Genomic DNA, 17,573 nt, shown 5'->3' with positions numbered 1-17,573 from the left:
CGATGTAAAATAGCACTTAAACACTTAGCGGCAGTTTCGTTATAATTCGGGGCGCTCTAAAAGAAAAAAGCTGGTTATTATCAACAAATTATAAAATCCACTTAAAATTAATTTTTGTATTTTTATACTTAGTTTATCTTTATTCCTGGCTTCTTCTCGAGGAGGAACCCGAAATCTGTTGTAAATATTTGAAAGAATAGTTAAGCCTATGTCTCTAACGGTCTCCAGGAGCTACACTGTAAACTGTCCCTAATAAACACGAATGTATTACCCAGCTAGGTCAGGAGCTCCGCAGCTCTTGGATAAGTTTTTTAGGTTTTATTCAATGCTTAAATTTAAGGGATAATGTGCTGCCTAAAAATAAAAGCAACAAACTATCAAAATTAAAACCTGTTTGTGGTCTTTTACGTAAGAAATTTGTTTCCACCCGGGGAGGAATGGGAGGGCACCGTATAGCACTCAGCTTTTTGGTTGGATGTTTTAGTCGAAGTTTTTGGTGCACATGCGTGTTATGTTTCAAGGGCGGGCTTAAAAGACAGTGTGTGTTATCAGCGGGCAACTGAAGCTTTTGAGAGGTTAGAGCTAGGGTTGCTCGGTTGCCGGGCTTTGTGGAGCTGCTTTGGGGGGGAATTTAGGTGCTCAATGTTCCATCTGGGGTGGTGTGTGAGACTCCTTGGCTGAAGAGAGGTACCTACTATGTGGGTTTTTTGCTTGTTTTTTTTTTAGCATTTCGCTTTTACCTGTTTGACTCCCGCGCCTCAACGAATCTCAATCCGGCCTTCACGTCTGTTTTGTTTTGCACTGCCAGGTTTCGTGTTGAATAATGCACGGCGTCTTTAGGGTGCTTATTAATACTAATGTCAACTCCACTTTGAGATTAATTGACATGGTGCATTAATAGACTGAATGGGATTAATGGGTGAATAAGATGTTCTATTCTCTAACCCTGGATAAAGTACACCCATTTAAATTTCCAGTTTTGTGGTTATTCAGTTCAGATATCATTTGATTTAAAGGTGGATGGCTGCATGCTTTAAAATTACTTTTGAAATTCACATTTTCTTTATTATACGCCTACCCTTCCCACCCTCCTGCTCGCTTATTCCCCTATTTGAATCGCTTATTCAAAGCAGTAAAAGTTTGTTCTGAAGTCTTACGGACCCAAAAGAAAGTTCTAGCGATCAGAACTGTGGGAAGTTTTGTTACCAAAAATATGAAAGGCTCTGAGTTTAGCTCGAAAAAGCAAAATAGGTTCAAAATACCAGCGAGGAGACTTCGCGAAATATCTCCAAATCAGGGAGATAGTTTGGCTTTTTTGAAAGATGAGTTGCCTTGTGTTGCTCCGGCATTGTCTGCAAATAAACGTCTTCCTGCTGGAACGGGGACTGGCTTGGATGGAACATTGCATGGTATGTAATTCCATGTAGTGTTTGTTTTATTATTTTTTTAATTTATTTTGTAAATTTTTAAATTTATTTTGTAAATTTTTGTTTTTTCCCCATGTAGTTTTTCAGCAGTTTTCACTTTGCTTTTTGTGTTTCAAAATTTAGAATATTTTTAGTGTTTGAATTCCCAAACTTTATATATTAGTTTGTACAGGCGAATGAAAACTGACCCTTTTACCTGGGAAAATGACCAGGCACAATCTACTGTTTGTTGAATGAATGAGACTTTAACATTCCCTATTGTGCTTTTTCTTTCTGTGATTTTTGTGTACTGCTCTTGTTCATATCTGTTATGGCTATATTAATTATTCAGGTGCTTAATTTTCACCAGGAGTGCTTTTTACCAAATACTCTACTTTCTGTTAGGATATTACCCAGTTTTCGTGGTAGAAAAGCACTTCTCCCATTTGATAGCTTCCATGTTCTAAGCCACTTAATTTTTCAGGAGCTCATTCAATATGAAGATAACATATGCTTTACCCACTTCAAAGGGTAATTTAAGGATCAAATTAATGAATGTATATGCAAAAATAATAAGGCTTTTATAATATGGCTTTTCTTTGGGTAGGGTACGGCCACAAAACCCTAATATAGGTTAAGTCAAGTTTTTCCATTATCTACATAGTGCTTTTCTTTTTATTTATTTTAGAACATTTTCATTACTCTAAAAAGAAAAATCTCCTACCTGTTAGTCACCTCTCAGTGCCTCTATCCTTCTCCAACCCTACATAACCACTAACCTATTTTTGTCTTGATTTATATATATTTATGTTTCATATAAATGGAATAATACAATATGAAGTGCTTTATGTCTGGTTTCTTTCACTTAGCATAATGTCTTTTAAAATTATTGTTTTTAATTAGAGATTGTAGGGTTATGGAAAAGTCATGTAAAAAGTGCATTGTTCCCATATACTCCCTTATTGTTAGGACTTTGCATTAGTATGGTACCTTTGTTACGATTGATTAAAGAATTTAACAGTAGTACTAACTATAGTCTATAGTTTATATTAGGTGTATTTTTTTTTCATATACCACCCTATTAGCAGCTTGTATTTAGTGTTGCATGTTGGTTATAATTCATGAAAGTATCATATTCCATTTCTGGCATATGATTCTACCCATATTTTGTCCAAATCAATAGTGTGCTGCTGCTATGTTTTATAACATTTTATACTTCTTATCTCACTTGTCGGTACTAACCCTTATTTTCCAAAATATCAACTGGAAAAACCTCCATTGAGATATATTTAAATGAATATCTTTAAATTTCTTACAGGCACTCTGGCTTTCAACTTAGGTCCTACATTAATATGGAGTTATTGAATTACACATTTTTTAAAGGTATGGTTCTAATAAAAAAAAATCATTAAAATAGATTCCTTTGTTTTCTTAGGTACATCAGACTTAACTTCTGCCAGAAATTATCACCAGCCTCCGTTAGAAAATCCCACTATGTCAGAAAGTGTAAGCAAAAAGATTTTTAATTATGTTCATGTTAATATTCAGTATTGTCAAATAATGAATTCTTGAGTTATGTTTAATTAGCAACATGCCTATAACCTCTAGTGAACTTTCTGTCTCTATGAATTTGTCTATTCTACATATTTCATAAAAGGGGAATCATAACACTATTTGTCCTCTTTTGCCTGGCATAGGGAAAAGTTATTCTTGATCAGACACAACATTCTCTTGTTTGGTAATTGAACAATAACAACATAATTGTAAAAAAAAAAAAAAGTGAAGTGTGATTATAATTATTCAAATTATTTATGAGCTTTTTTGTTTGTTTTTGTTTTATTGGGTCTTTAAAAAGTAATAATACAAAATACTCAATTTCTTAACCTTTTTGGCTTATAATGTTGAAATGTGATGATAAATGTAATGTTTTGATCATGAGATTTTTATATTATGCTTTGGCCACTAATCATAATGTTGACCTATTATTGCCAATTGAACAAGTCTTGATAGCAAGTTAAGAGAGTTTCGCCATATACTATATTGAAAATTGAAATTAGTAAACTAAGAATTAAATTGTTTGAGACTTTACCTGTAAGAAGAGGCCACAAATAGATGATTACTCATCCCCTAAATTTCTAAACACAGAAACAGGTTCCATAAATGCAGAACTCCCTCATAAGGTCCTTTCCTTATTCATTTAGGTAGTGTAAACATTGAGTGTGAATTATGTTCTTAACACTTATTAATCAAACCACTTAGATTCGAAGGGGAATAGGAATTATTCTAAGGAGGAAAATATGTGCACTTTTTTTGTTGTTATTGTAAGAGTTCCTCCAATAACTAAATGCACTTATTTGGGTTTCTCTCCTTGTATATCCTATTTTTAGTCATCTAAGGAATTATATTTGGTGAGTGTTGGAAACTTAAGTGGTTTAAAATGTTTTCATAGTTTTCAGTGGATCATCGGATATCAAAGATTCATTGCACTTACGAACAAGGAAACTTTTTTTCAATTTATGTTTAATTTGCAGTGCTGAGAAGCAGATGTGGTTCAAGCAGTTGGGCTCCAGTCTACCATATAGGAGGTCCAGGATTTGATGTCCAGGGCCTCGTGGTGAAAGCACTCTGGCCCGTGTGGTGAGCTGGCCCACGTGGAGTGCTGGCCTGCACAGAGTACTGCCCCGCACAGGAGTGCTAGCCTGTGCAGGAATGCTGGCTGTAGCAGTTTGATATGATTATGAATTCCAAAAATAGATATTGGATTATGTTTGTAATTGGTCTGTACCTGGGCGTGATTGAGTTATGATTGGGGCTGTGGTTGAGCCACATCATTAGGTCATTGAGTCCCACCTCTTGCTGAGTGGTACTCACAGATAAAAGGCATGGGAAAGGGCAGAGTTTTGATGTTGGAGTTTGATGCTTAAGCCTTAACCTGGAGCCCCAGGAAGTAAGCTCACAGAGGAAAAAGAAGCAAGCCCCAGAAAGAGGGACCCTGAGCCCAGGAAGAAGCAAGCCCTGGGAAGAGAGGAACCCTGAACCTAGAGAGAAGCAAGAACCTGGACGGAAGAAACCCAGGAAGCCTGAACCCTTACAGACGTTGGCACCCATCTTGCTCCAACACATGAAAATAGACTTTGGTGAGGGAAGTAACTTATGCTTTATGGCCTGGTATCTGTAAGCTCCTACCCCAAATAAACCAATTTCTGGTATTTTGCCTCAGCACCCCTTTGCCTGACTAATACATTGGCCCCTGCAGAGAGCTGGCACAGCAAGATGACGCAACAAAAGCAGATACAGAGGAGAGAAAATAAGAGACAAAATAACTCAGGGAGCTGAAGTGGAACAAGAAAATGATCACCTCTTTCCCACTCTCTTTTTTTTTTTTTTTAAAGATTTATTTATTTATTTAATTTCCCCCCCTCCCCTGGTTGTCTGTTCTTGGTGTCTATTTGCTGCGTCTTGTTTCTTTGTCCGCTTCTGTTGTCGTCAGCGGCACGGGAAGTGTGGGCGGCGCCATTCCTGGGCAGGCTGCTCTTTCTTTTCACGCTGGGCGGCTCTCCTCACGGGCGCACTCCTTGCGCGTGGGGCTCCCCCACGCGGGGGACACCCTTGCGTGGCAGGGCACTCCTTGCGCGCATCAGCGCTGCGCATGGCCAGCTCCACACGTCTTTCCCACTCTTGAAGGTCCCAGAATCGCTTCCTGGATGCCACCCAATGAGAATACAAGTGGATACAGAAATGGACATAGCAGTCAGTGGAGGGAAGGGGGAGAAATAAATGAATAAATAAGTCTAAAAAAAAATTTGCAGTGCTGTGTAATGTATGCCGATGCAAGCCTTTTTTATTCAAGAAAATAAATATTTACAAATAGAGAAGAAAAAAAATAATTTTATGTGTACATGGTCTCTGAGTAAATGCCTAGCCTTGGGCTGACGTTTTTTGTTTTTTGAGCAGGCCTTACTTAATGATTAATGCTTGTTGAATTTTATTATCTTAATTCCCCCAGCATGTGTATATACTATTATTACATAATTGAGGATAAATGGATTGTCTTTTTCATGAAGCTGAACAGACAGGATTCTGTTAGATTTCATACAGGCTCACAGCTTGTTTTGTATAGATTTGCCTACTGTAAAATATGCTTGCAAAGCAAACCTAGTTCTAGAGTTCATAGAAATTAATTTTTAAAAAACTTAAAATTTCTTAAATAGTAATTTAATGTCATGAGCGAATTTATTTACCCCCATCCTTACCAATATGGAGCACTAGAACTAAGCAAAACATTTTTGCCACTTGGGGAGCTTAAAAAAGGCATCTCATTTTATTTTCAATGTCTTTTATTAATAATACAGAAAATTATTTTTCATATGTTTGACCATTTGTATTTATTTTGTGTATTACCTGATTATGTGCTATGCTTTTTCTTACTTGTGGGAGTTCTGTATATTAATTTTCCAGATCCATCCTATTGTATGGTTAGTCTTGTTTACTATTTTTTACAAAGTTAACACCTATTATCAGTGGATAGCCTGGAATGGTTTCCTTTTATGATTTTCTCCTATGCCTTTTCTGATTTAGAAAAAAAAAAATAAAGGTGTGTCTAGGGCAGGTGAGTAGTAATGCTGAATGCATCTAGTAATTAAAAAGTCATATTGTCTTAGCACTAAATAGAATCTTACTGATGAAATCTAGGGTTACAAATGTGAACAGAAATCTCTATGCCGATAGTTGGTACCTATAGTGGAGCCCCCCAGAGGCCACATATGAGCTCAGTGACAAAGAATACTAATGTTAATATGTGATGGTCTGCCATGTGTTGGCCACACTTAACTATGCAGCCTCGTCTAGTCAGTCACATTTTCACATATAACTGAATAAACTGAGATGTTAAATGACTTCTCTGCTAGAAGTGGAAGATCTGGAATTTTGAACCTGATTCTCAGTGCCTTAGTTGCTTGCTTGTTCACTCACTTGTTCATTCACTTGTCTAACAGCATATCACTCACTCACTCAATAAATCCATCAGGTTATCTAAGCACTGTGGTGTTGCTAGAAATGAAGTATATATAATACAGACTTATGCTTTTCTTGAGACAGTATTTACATAGCTAGTAAATAGTACTTGATAAATAATGAAATGCAAATTTTATTTTGCTTTACATTTTTTTACTTTTATACCCTGTAGGAATTTTCTAAAGATGTTGCAGCACAAGCGTTGATTCTGAATAAAACAGAAGAGTGCAACAGGCAAGAAGGTAAAAGGATAGATTGATTTTTAGAAATTCATGAAACAGCTTTATAGTGTTTTCTTATTTTCATTTTTAAATTAGTTTTTTTTCTTTCAAATTAAGCTATTAATAGAATCTCTAAAATTCAGAAAAACATTTTCAGTGGTAAAGCTAATTTTATTATTACAAACCTATTGTGTAAGTTTGCCATTAAATACCTGTTTATACATTCTGAATTTAAGTTTTTTTTTTTTAAGATTTATTTATTTATTTATTTCCCTCCCCTCCCCCGGTTGTCTGTTCTCTGTGTCTATTTGCTGCGTCTTGTTTCTTTGTCCGCTTCTGTTGTCATCAGCGGCACAGGAAGTGTGGGCGACGCCATTCCTGGGCAGGCTGCACTTTCTTTCATGCTGGGCGGCTCTCCTTACGGGGTGCACTCCTTGCACGTGGGGCTCCCCTACGCGGGGGACACCCCTGCGTGACGGCACTCCTTGCGCGCATCAGCACTGCGCATGGGTCAGCTCCACACGGGTCAAGGAGGCCTGGGGTTTGAACCGTGGACCTCCCATGTGGTAGATGGACGCCCTAACCACTGGGCCAAGTCCGTTTCCTTGAATTTAAGTTTTGAATGGCCTTTGGCCACATAGATTAAAAATGTGCTTTCAAAACTTTATCTACTGATATACTATTTAGAGCAATTGGTTTTATTTTATTCTGAGCAGTTTTCTCTTTAGATTTTGAGCAAGTATCCAATTCGGCCCCTAGATCTTTTCAATATAATTTTTTTCAAGAGGGTTGTAACTATTACATTTTTAATTAGTCACCTAATTTGTTCCTTGTCTCTTTTTTTTGTATTGAAAAATCATACTGTTGAATTTATAAACAATCTTAGTTTTAAAAAGTTTCTCTTTGATTAGCTTATTACAATTTAATAAGTTTTCAATATTCTAATGTATATTTTCATGTCTTGATTTTGCAGCAAATGACATCTTTATTTCTCAATATACTATGGGGCAGAAAGATTCTCTAAGAGCAGTTTTAAAGCAAAAGTAAGTTTAATCTGCAGAAATAGATGGATGTTTTTATGTTTTTCTCTGTGGTTCTCTAAAATCACCTTCATTTATACTTTAAACATATGAAAAAATTTCTTTTCAGTGTATATGGTGATAAATACAAAATATCGAACACAGTGCTGGGCACATAGAAAGTGCTCAGTAGCTGTTAGCAGTTATTATACAAGAGTTAACTGTTATAAGCTATTTATGTGCATCAACTCATTTAATCCTCACTAAACCCTATGAAGTAGGTTCCATTACCTTCTCTGTTTTACAGAATATCCATTTTATAGATGGGAAAACTGAGATACAGAGAGATTGATTTCTCAAAGATCATTTGGCACATAGTCCCTGGGCTAATTCAGATCCAGGCAGACTGCTTTTCTTAACTATTTTACTATACTGCTTAGTAGTGGTTAAGTAGTTCCTAATACAAAATGCTTATTATTTACTGTCAAAGGACATTTAGACTTTCCTTATGAAGATCTGAGAAAGGGGAAAGCTTGGTAACTGGATGGACAGTGAAAGGAGACTGTGGCTACTCCATCTAAATGCATCTCCCAACTTTATGTTAATAACCAATGTAATACAAAAGGAACTCTGACAGCAGTACCATGATGAACATGAGAGAACAATAGATGAAGTGGAAGGAGGGAATTTTTATTATCCTTATCATCAATGGGGACTGATTGAGATACACATTCTTAGGCTAAATGTGTTCTATTTTTGAACCAGAGCAGCATGGAAAGACCCTTAGATAATTATTATTCACATTTTTTTCCCTTGTACATGGGAAGCAGGCATTCAACCACCTAAGCTATACCTGTTCCCCTTCATTCGCTTTTTTTTTTTTTACAGATTTATTTTTATTCCTTTCCCCTCCACGTTGTTTGCGCTTGCTGTCTGCTCTCTGTGTCTGTTTATTGTGTGCTTTCTGTGTCTGCTCATCTTCTTTTTAGGAGGTACATGGGAACCAAACCTGGGACCTCCTTTTGGAAGGGAGGGACCCAATCGCTTAAGCTACCTCTGCTCCCTGCTTGTTGTATCTCTCATTGTTTCCTCTTTGTGTCTCCTTGATGCATCATCTTGTTGTGTCAGCTTGCCATGCTTAACCCATCTCATCAGCTGTTTTGCTTGTCTTCTTTAGGAGCCACTGGGAACTGAACCTGGGAACTCCCATGTAGTAGGTGGGTGCCCAGCTGCTCCGGCTACATCCGCTTTCCCCTTTATTCACTTTAAAACTCTTATTTTGTTCAAAAAGGAAATTTTATATTACTTCTGTAAAGGAAAATTATTTTTTATACTATGATTAAAATACATACATAAGTATTAAAATAAAAGAATTTATTCTTTTTCCACCTACAGTTATCTATGTTTTGCAATGACATTCTGGGAAACACTAGATTAACAAAAATAAAATATGTGATCTTTTGAGGCAGTCCAAATTTCACCACTGGCTGCTTGACCCCATCAGGTTTTTTTTTTCACATTTGTTCAGCCTACAATTCCCAGGATGTGATATGGCAGTTAGGAGAGCCATTTGGATGGTCAATTATATCCAGGGGTTTGTAAATAATATAAGAAAAAGGAAAAGCAAGGGCATGAGGGAGTGGTATAGTTTCCTATATTCTACACTAAAACCAAAAATTGCAGACTACATCTGACTCAGTTGGACAGAAAGCAATTGCCACTTTCATTCAGCTCATCTCTAGTTGAAGTGGCTGTTTGTGATAAAAGTAGGGACTTTATCATCTTTCCTCCAAGTCACAGCTCTCCAAATTTGAAAAGGAGAAGTTGTTAGTAAACACGGGGATAGTTAAAGGTAACTGTGGACACTATCTTTCCTATTTGTTATTAGTAGATCTCTCTTCATTTGAGGATGACTGAATAGAATTTTTTTTTTCATTTTTTTAATGAACAGAATTTTTAAAAAAATTATGAGGCACCCATAAGAAGGTAAGTACAATGTAGAAAGATTAATAGCCGAATCAAAACTATTAAAGTGGCTCTCTCATTGAGTTAAAAGACAGTCCAGTTAAGTCTCAAGATGTACTTTAAAATGAAACAGATTAAAAATAAAAATAAGATTTCAAGGAAAAAGCAAATAAGAAATAGTGGCAGTATTAATATCAGCTGAAGTGGAATGCAAGGCAAATGTATTAAATTGATTAGGACCATTTTTGTTTATTTTTGGGTAGATACTCAGTTTTTATTTGTCATATTTTAAAATAAATGTACCAAGTTATAAAAAATAAAATAGTGGGAAAAGCTTGTAATGATAAACCACTGTCTTCTGCCCTACCATTTCCTAACCAATAGGCCCGTTCACCAAAGAAGCTATAACAGATTTTGGGGAGATAAAAACAAATATTGAATCTTCTTTTTAGCTATTTCAGTTCTTTTCTTCTGGGAAGTACTTTATATATCAAAATAAAATGCTTATACTGCTATTTTTTTAGATTTTATAAAGTTAATAGATCACAAAGAATGTTACATTAAAAAAACATAAGAGTTTCCCATATAACGCACTCCCCACCCCCTCACCCCCATCATTTTTGTAAATTGTGTTTTATACTACCATTTTTGATGTATTAAATTTAGATTTCATCTTTCCTACTATGATAGGATTTAGCTCTCTTACATTGTTTTTGCTCCATTCTTCCATTATAGTTATGCTGAGAGTTTAATTGAATCAGTCATTGCCTATATGGATGTCATTCATGGTAGAACTAAGTAGTGTATCATGAGCTTTAGATGGGTTAAAGAATTAGACAAAAACCCACATAAATATTCTACAAGAAAATCCTAAGTGGGCAAGACATTTTCTGGTTAGAAGTACAATGGGAGGAAAAACAAAGGGGAAATTTGATTGCATAAAAAAGTTTTGGGATTTAAAACAACAAATGGCATGTTTAACATATCTGAAGCTTATAGAAATTAATTTTTAAAAAACTAAATCCACTTAAGATTCCAGTAGATTAATGGGCAAGAGGTATGAGCAGGCAGTTCATAGAAGGAGAAATAAAAACAGCAAATAATCAATGATGTAATTTTACTGTTTGTCAGACAGCTTGACAATCTATATCAATGACTTTAAAATGATTAATATCTTTTAACCCAGTAATTCTTTTGTGAATAAGGAAATAATAGAAATTCAGTCAATAATTTATACATAGCAATATTCATCAAAGAATTATTTAGATATGAAAAAACTAGAAACAACTTAAGTTTTCACCATTGGGAGATGGTTAAATCAATATTGACACATCCATATGATATATCTGTCATCCTGAAAATGTGGGTCATGATGAGCAACAATACCTGGGAACTTGCTGGACATGTGAATTCTTAGGTTCTACCTCAGAGCTATTGAATCAGAAACCTTGGAATTGATACCCAGGAAATTGTATTTTAATGAGTTCTTTAGATTACTCTCAAGAATTTGAGAACCACTGTGTTGGATTATTGTATACCATTAAAAATGTTTACCAAGAGGTTTTAATGGCATGAGAAATGCTTGTATGTTCACCTCAATGACAATTATTGAGAAAATTTAATGACTATTATACTAGGCAAATATACTTGGTAATAAAATAGCCACAGCTCCAGCTCTCATATTGCTAAACGCTAGCAGAGGTAGCAGATAATAAGACAGTAAGTTGTAGTAGGTAAGGAAATTCTGTGTCAGTGGGTACACCTAGTCCTTAAGTTAGCTTTCTTTTTTTTCCTTAGGTATGTGTGTGAGGATAGGGGCCTGGTTTCAAAGAAAGCTTCCTGGAGAAAGTGATATTCAAGCTGAGACTTGAAGGATAATTAGTTTTTGGTCATGGAAGAAGAGGGGGAAGAGTGTCCAAGCAGAGGAAAAAGTATGAGCAAATTGCTTAGAGGAGAGAGGAAGATATCATATGAGGATAAGGAACTAAGAGTATGACCAGAGTATCTAGAACGAGGGGAGAATGTCCTTACCTGTAGGCTGGCGAGGTAAGCCATGGGCTTAGGTTATAAACTCCTGTAAAAGAGTTTGGATTTTACCCTAAAAGAAGTATCAAGTCCTTTAAAAGTTTTAAGTAGAATAATAACGCATACTTTTTAACAGGGTCAATCTATTAGCAGCATGAAAAAGGATTGTAAGTAGACTGGACTACAGGAAACCAGTTGGCTATAGATTTTTCAGTGATCTCTGAGAGAGGGATTAGATTGGTCCTGAGTATGTTGGGGAGTGGCAGGATAGGGTGGGAATCATGCTGGGTTGGAGAGTAGTAGACATATTTGGGAGATGATTTGGAAGAAGATTTGACAGGAATTGATGATTAATTAAATGTGAGAGTAAAGAAGGAGCTAAGGCCAAATCCCTGACTTTTAGGTTGTACAACTACATGGTTGGTGGTATCATTCATTGAGAAAGGAAATTCTTGGGAGAGAGTCCTTATGGGAATGAATTTCAATTTGGGTATGGGCAGGAGTTTGAGGTACCTATTAGATGTAAAGTAAAAATGTTCTGTAGGAATTTGAATATAATGATCAAGCTCACAAAAGGAGTCTAAGCTAGAAATATAGAATGGCAGTATGTATGTAGTGTTTCTAGTGGAAGTATGTAGTATATGTAGTAGAAGTATGCTCTGGGAATGGTTGTAGTGACTTAGTGAGGGAGAACAGAAAGATGGCTTAAGCCAGGATGCTGAGAAAATCAAGTGTTTAATTAATGTGTAGAGAAAGCAAGCAAGCTTCTAAATGAGATTCAGAGTTTGGTCAGAGATGTAGGGGAGTATGGTGATACTTCCCTACCGTACTTCAAGGGAAATGAGCATTTCAAATTCTATTCAGTGGTCAGGAAAGACTACAACAGAAAAATGTCTGATGAATTGAGCAGCAAAAATTATTAGTGGCCTTGACTGAAAGCAGTTTCAGTGTAGTATTGGGGATAGATGCCAGATTCAGTGGATTTAAGAATAAAGAAAAGTTCTAAGAGGAAATAATCAATTGTTTCCTACTGGGAAGAGTTATATGCAGATTTTCACTTTTGTATACTTATGAACTCTTCACATTTTCTACATTGAATATTAATCTAAGTAGTTGAAAAAATAAAATTTTGAAGCTTGTAAGGAAGTTGATATGTAACCTCATAATGTTTTTGTTGGTCAATTAGCCTATTAACAAAATGAAAGCTCTTGAAGGATAAGTTACTTTCAGACTTCTGTCAGGAATACTGAAAAAATAGGAAATATTTGAATTGTATTTTCTTAATACATCACTCAATCAGGTAAATATATATTGTGAACCTACCATCTGCCTAGACCTTTGTTAGTTGCGGTTTGGTATAAAGAAACAGCATTTTACCCTGGGTTGCTTACAGCTTACTTGGGGAAGAGAATGTGTGCATAGAATGAGTGACTAGAACTGTGATTGGAAAAAGCATTGCGTAGAATATATTATTAAATTTTCTTTACAGACACTTAAACCATAGGATGGCTGATTATCAAGCCTCTATTTTGTGGCACGGGCAGTAAATGCAAAAGGAGTTAATGAAGGGATAAGTCAAAAGAAGTGTTATAAAGACACTGAAAAAGATGAAGTTTGAATTGGATCTTAAAGAATGAGAAGGATATAGTAAGGGGTGGAAAAAGGTTGAAAGAACAGAGTGAGAAAAAGTAGAGTCAGCCATGGGTGTAGTGAGGCAGATATATTTTGTAAGGAGAGCAGTTTGACTCCTGAGGGAGATTGTTTTGTGAAGGAAGAGGAGTTGCATGGAGGAATACAGGGCAGGGCCAAAATATGGAGGAGAAAAACCAGGCAGAAGAATTTAAACTATTCATTTGTCTAAAATGAACAATTTTAGATTTTTGAATGGTGAAGTAGGTGTGGGATGATTTTAGCCAGTCTTCTAGCCAGTAAAACTAGATGAATGAAATAGTTGGCAAGAGGGTGATGAAGTCATGCTAGAGAGAGAGAGAGATACAAGAACGGAGAATGCTAATTTGAGAGAGAAAGCTATGGTGTAGTGGAAAGATCCCTGGGAATCAGGCCCTAAGTTCGCAACTTCCTAGTCTGTAACAGTGGTCAAGTAAATCCCTCAGTTTTTTGGACCTTGGTTTCTTCATCTGTAAAATTAGGGCATTAGAATGGATAACCCTTGAAGGTTCCTGCTACCTCTATAATTCCATGACACTGTTCTTGCAATTGTGATGAAATAATTGACAAAACTTGATGACTCAGTTGGGTGTGAGAAGGTGAGCAGATGAGAAGTCAAGGATGACGTCAAAATTTTGAGACTGAAAGAAAAAGTGACGTTAGAAATGGGGAAATATCAAAAAAGTGCGTTTACGAGCTCTGTGCCTTCTTTAAAACTCAAGGGTGTTGGGGGTAGAATCCAGCAATTGGAGGTAGAGCAAATTCCTGCTGACTTGGACTTACCTAGAGACTCTTCAGTTTTGTCAGTGGTTCTTTTACTGTTTTCTTTTAAGCCAAAAATAGCAAAATTGACCAGCCTTTTTTTTTTTTTAAGCAATTTTAAGAATTTATGTATTTATTCCCAACCCCCCTTGCCGCCTGCTCTCTGTGTCCTTTCGCTGCATGTTCTTCTGTGTCTGCTTGTCTTTTCTTCTCTTCTTCTCTTTAGGAGGCACTGGGAACCAGTCCTGGGACCTCCGACATGGGAGAGAGGCACTTAATCGCTTGAGCCTCCTCAGCTCCCTGGTTTTTTGTGTTTCTCATTGTCATTCCTCTGTGTCTTTTTTTTGCTGTATCATTTTGTTGCGTCAATTCTCCGTGTGGGCCAACTCTCTGTGCCAGCCAGCTCGCCTTCACTGGGAGACCCCAGGTTCAGAAACTGGGGCCTCCCGTATGGTAGATGGGAGCCCAATCACTTGAGCTACATCCACTTCCCCTGGATTCTTCTTAAATCTAGCTTGCTTTGTCCCTGTTTTAATAAACTGGGTGGCTTTATTAATAAAATCTAAATTAACTGAAATTTGTAAAATTCTTTTCAGCAGCTTTATTTTTAAATTAAAAAAAAATTTTTTTTAAACTTTTTTTTTTCCCAGCAGCTTTATCAGTCCCTTTTGAGTTGTTTACCTTTGGGAGTAAAACTTGGTTCTTGAATTCTTAGAACTTTTTTTCTGTATGTTTTAAATTTATACTTCTTGATCATGTATCTTTGTAATTGTGCCTTCTTTTTCTTTTTTCTTTTAATTTTAATGGAATTTTTACTTTTACCTGTTTTTACCTTCTTTCTCATATATCTTAATTTCTGAAATAATATCTATGCCTTCAAGGAATTATCTTATTTCTTTAGTTTTTCAGATACTGTAACCTCTGAAGTAAAAGCGTTTCACTAACCAAATGATTGTTTGATATAATTATGATAGGAAAAAACAGATGACTGAATTTTTTAAAAAATCAAGAAAACCCACTTTTAACAGAATACCTCTTGTAAGTATTTATTGAAATCTTTTCATTCAGTGTAGCTTACTAAATGTATTTTTATTCTTTTTTTTTTTTTTACAGAGCTCAAAGCATGCCTGTTTTTAAGGAAGTAAAGGTACATCTTTTAGAAGATGCAGGCACAGAAAAGGATGCTCTTATTCAGGAGACGAGAACTTCACCCAGTGGAATTGATTCGGCTACAACTGTGGCTGCAGCAACTGCCGCTGCCATTGCAACAGCAGCTCCACTGATAAAAGTATATTTTTCTCCCCAGATATTTATAAGTACTTTGTAAAATGTAAAAAAAATTCTTAAGAACTGCTTCTATAAATGGTTATGTCCAGCTGTAGACTAGGAATATTCTAGTTGCTCTCAATTTTCAAGAACGTTCCTACTTGTAATCATACATTACTTCTCAGGAGTTGTGAGAATTATCCCCTCATTACTGTGATAATGAGAGTTCACCCGGGACTTTCCCAGATTTAGTGCCTAAAATCCTGCATCCTGGAAATCTCCTCAGTCCTGGGCAACCTGGGACATTTGGTTTTAATTTTAGAGTGTGAAGGGATTTTAGAGATATACATGTCAGCCCCCTCAGTTTGTAAATGTGAAAACAGAAAAACAAGTCAGAGCAGGAAGGTCCTTCAATTAATAGGGGGCAATGCCGATATTAGACTCAAGGCTGCTGACTTCCTCAGCCTTAGATTAGTGAAGTAATTTATCATAAGCTACAATGTTTTGCTATTTCTTTTTAATACCACCTAAGTATTTTATGTGTGGCAAATTTGGTATATTTATTTTTATGAGAGGAAACACCTACTTAAGGATAGCTATCTCCTTCCTTTTATTCTGTGACTCTAAAAATAATGTCATCAGAGCATCAGAAATTCAGAGGGTAAAAGCTCTAATATGAGCATTTGTCAAAATCCATTGGTTTAAGTAATCTTTCTAGTAACAGCATATTTCTGGTATTTCTTTAATATGAAATTATTTTCATATTTTTTATTTTTAGGTGCAGAGTGATTTGGAAGCAAAAGTCAATTCTGTTACAGAATTGCTTAATAAGTTACAGGAGACTGATAAACAGTTACAGCGTGTTACAGAGCAGCAAACAAACAGTCAAAACAAACATGAGAAACTTCATTGTCATGACCATGAAAAGCAAATGAATGTGTTTATGGAGCAGCATATTAGGCATCTTGAAAAATTACAACAACAACAAATAGATATTCAGGTATCTATAATAAAGCCAGTATATATTCCATGATCTTTTATTACTTGTATCTAAGTTAATATTTACTGATTATTGCAATAGTTCATTAGATTTTAATAGTTTTTGTTTTTAAATGATTAACTTATTCATCTTCTGCTTTATGTGGAGAACTCTGCAAGTTTTAGCTCAAATGTCACTCTGAGATCTCTCTTTGTAGTTGTTTTTTCCTCCTGTTACAGCATTTTTGTTCATACCATTAATGTGTATCTCACATTGCAATTATTTGTTTACTTAACCTGGAAATGTGCATCAGAATCACTTCAAGAGCATTATAAAAATACACAATCTTGGACTTCGCAGAAGTTCTGAGATAGTAAGGTTTGGGATGTGGCCTGGGAATCATTAAAAGCTCTCCAATGATTCTAATGTATACCCTTGAACCACCTGGTTTACATATTTGTTTCTTCATTTGATTAATTAAAATAGACATTTACTATTTTTTGAATACCAGGCACTGGACTATTATAAAAAGAAGACTTATCCTTTCAAGAAGTTGGTGGTATAGTATCTTATTTATTTTGGAATTTCCAAGGCCTGGTATACTATTCAGTACTTAGGCACTTTTCAAACGAGTGATCAGCATTGTAAATACATTGATTTAATTTATTTTTTAAAAACAATTAAGTGTACATTTTCATACCTTAAAATATAACATTCTGAAGAGTACAACAAAGTAAGTTTATTATAGCTCAATATATCATCATAGAGAAAAAATAATACTGTACCATAATTTTTAAGACTCTTAGAGTTTGTCTCAGGCTTTTCATATTGAAGATAGTGTGTTTATTGGCATGATTATGGGCATACAAAGTAAGGTTTTAGTGAGTACTCCATGCGTGACTGAAGTTGGGTATGAAGTGTGCTATCTAGTGAGAGGCTGGGAGTGGGCCTATTAGAGTACTGGTCCTAAATCTGCAAATAATTTTACTTCTTGGAACTTTGATTTCTTTACCTAGAAAATATTTTAAATTTAGTTCAAATGAGATGGCACATTTGTAAAGCCTTATTTATAGACAGGATCCTAATTAAGTCATGAGTGCCATCTCTCTCCCTCTGTAAATAAATCTATAATTTATTGGCCTGATTTTTGAAGAATTGGATCTTTCCTAATTCAGACATCTTGTTTGTATAAAGTTTATAATTACAGACAAAGTTGAAGTCTTGGTGACACAATTAGGTATATTAATAA

The 17,573-nt window shown here is 35.5% G+C and overlaps 1 protein-coding gene across 10 annotated transcripts in view; it reads left to right on the top strand.

Moving 5' to 3' along the window:
* Positions 1-506: 506 nt before the first annotated feature.
* Positions 507-17,573, top strand: part of KIAA0586 (KIAA0586 ortholog) — a 152,171-nt gene continuing 135,104 nt past the window's right edge. For 4 of the 10 annotated variants that reach the window (XM_058293360.2, XM_058293357.2, XM_058293359.2 and 1 more), the window contains exons 1-6: positions 507-1,409; positions 2,842-2,912; positions 6,592-6,661; positions 7,614-7,683; positions 15,193-15,367; positions 16,124-16,345. In XM_058293360.2, coding sequence (XP_058149343.1) covers positions 1,214-1,409; positions 2,842-2,912; positions 6,592-6,661; positions 7,614-7,683; positions 15,193-15,367; positions 16,124-16,345 — 804 coding nt within the window. In that variant the 5' untranslated portion in view covers positions 507-1,213. Of the gene's footprint in view, positions 1,410-2,841; positions 4,544-6,591; positions 6,662-7,613; positions 7,684-15,192; positions 15,368-16,123; positions 16,346-17,573 lie in introns of all 10 variants that reach the window. The other 6 variants (XM_071213907.1, XM_071213906.1, XM_058293362.2 and 3 more) reach the window with 3 other exon arrangements.

Source organism: Dasypus novemcinctus, chromosome 3, assembly GCF_030445035.2.
Source record: "Dasypus novemcinctus isolate mDasNov1 chromosome 3, mDasNov1.1.hap2, whole genome shotgun sequence".
NCBI lineage: Eukaryota > Metazoa > Chordata > Mammalia > Cingulata > Dasypodidae > Dasypus > Dasypus novemcinctus.
Note: the sequence above shows the minus strand (reverse complement) of the source record. Positions and strands in the feature narration are given on the sequence as shown.